The sequence below is a fragment of the Phoca vitulina genome, unplaced genomic scaffold (assembly GCF_004348235.1).
Source record: "Phoca vitulina isolate PV1807 unplaced genomic scaffold, GSC_HSeal_1.0 scaffold71, whole genome shotgun sequence".
In the NCBI taxonomy this organism is placed as follows: Eukaryota; Metazoa; Chordata; class Mammalia; order Carnivora; family Phocidae; genus Phoca; species Phoca vitulina.
The window spans coordinates 6,496,708-6,498,319 of NW_022589774.1; the positions used below are offsets into that span (position 1 = coordinate 6,496,708).

The window sequence follows — 1,612 nt, forward strand, 5'->3', positions numbered from 1 at the left end:
GCAACTTCCCTCCCTGCCCCATCCCCATGCAAACCACTGAAGTTTTTCTTTCTATTTAGATCAGTTTTTATTTTCTATAATTTTATATAGATTGACTCATTATGTACTCAGTATGTACTTTTATTTGTCTGACTTCTTACACTAGGCATAATCGTTCTGAGACTTATCTGTGTCGTTACATGTAACATTCATTCTTATTTCTAGTAATCCATTACAGTATTATTACAGTATTCCATTGTAGTAGTATTCCATTGTGTGAATATAACATATTTTATTTACCCTTTAACTTGGTAATAGATACTTGAGTTGTTCCCAGTTTTTGCCTCATACACAAATAAAGCTGGTATGAGCATTTCTGTACAAGTCAATGTAGACATAAGCTTTTATCCTTTGGGGTAAATAACTAGGATAGGATATCAGGGTTATGCAGATGTATGTTTAACTTTTTAAAAAACTGAAAAACCATTTATATAGTGGATACACTATTTTATATTACCACAAGTATTATGTAACAGTTCTAGTTGCTCCATATCCTCACCAAACCTTGGAATGATCAATATTTTAAATTTTTTGCCATTTTTTAAAGATTTATTTATTTATTTGAGAGAGAGAGACAGGGGGAAGGGGCAGAGGGAGAAGAAGAGAGAGTCAAAAGCAGACTCCGTGCTGAGCATGGAGCTGGATGCAGGGTTTGATCTCACAACCCTGAGGTCACAACCTGAGCCGAAACCAAGAGTCAGATGCTTAACAGACTGTGCCACCCAGACACCCCAAAATTTCTGCCATTTTAATAGATGTGTAGTTATAACTCTTGAAAAAAATCAATAAGAAGAAAAGCCAATCAACTGAAATTTACCCTGCAACAACACAAATAATAGAACTGAGATACAAGTATATTAAAAACATAATGCTATCTATATTCTGTATGTTCAAGAAGCAAGAAGACAGACTCAACCAGTTAAGCAAAAATATGAAGATATAAAAGGTCCAAACAAACTTCTAAGGATGAAAACAAAAATATCTGATATGAAAAGTACACCAGGTCTCTTGCTGCAGCAATGCGAGTGGGAGCACCAGGTGCCGGGCTCAGAGCAGAACTCCAGGCATCCCTTTAAGAAAATGGCAGACAAGCCGGACATGGGGGAAATCGCCAGCTTCGATAAGGCCAAGCTGAAGAAAACAGAGATGCAGGAGAAGAACACCCTGCTGACCAAAGAGACCACTGAGCAGGAGAAGGGGAGTGAAATTTCCTAAGAACCTAGAGGAGCCCCCACCCCTGTCATCTTGGAGACACCCCAGTCATGATGTGGAGGAAGAAGAGCCACCTGCAAGATGGACATGAGCGACAAGCTGCACTGTGAACCCGGGCACTCCGTGCTGATGCCACTGGCCTGGCGGTATCTGAGGGGATCCCCCCCCCAATCGGACTGCCAAATTCTCTGGTTTGCCCTGGGATATTATAGCAAATTATCTGTATGTTTATTGAAAATAAAACACACCTCGTGGCAAAAAAAAAAAAAAAAGTACACCAAATTAGACCAACTGCAGAGTAAGCCTTGTAAGAGAAAAAAAGTAGTAAATCTACAGGTGTAGTAATAGCAATTATCCAAAG

At 39.2% G+C, this 1,612-nt stretch overlaps 1 protein-coding gene across 1 annotated transcript; it reads left to right on the forward strand.

Annotated features, from left to right (window-relative positions):
- The first annotated feature begins 1,066 nt into the window (after positions 1-1,066).
- On the forward strand, positions 1,067-1,361 carry LOC116624808 (thymosin beta-10-like). Its single transcript, XM_032392992.1, has one exon. The coding sequence runs from the start codon at positions 1,120-1,122 to the stop codon at positions 1,252-1,254; it is 135 nt and encodes a 44-aa protein (XP_032248883.1). The 5' UTR covers positions 1,067-1,119; the 3' UTR covers positions 1,255-1,361.
- Positions 1,362-1,612: the final 251 nt, after the last annotated feature.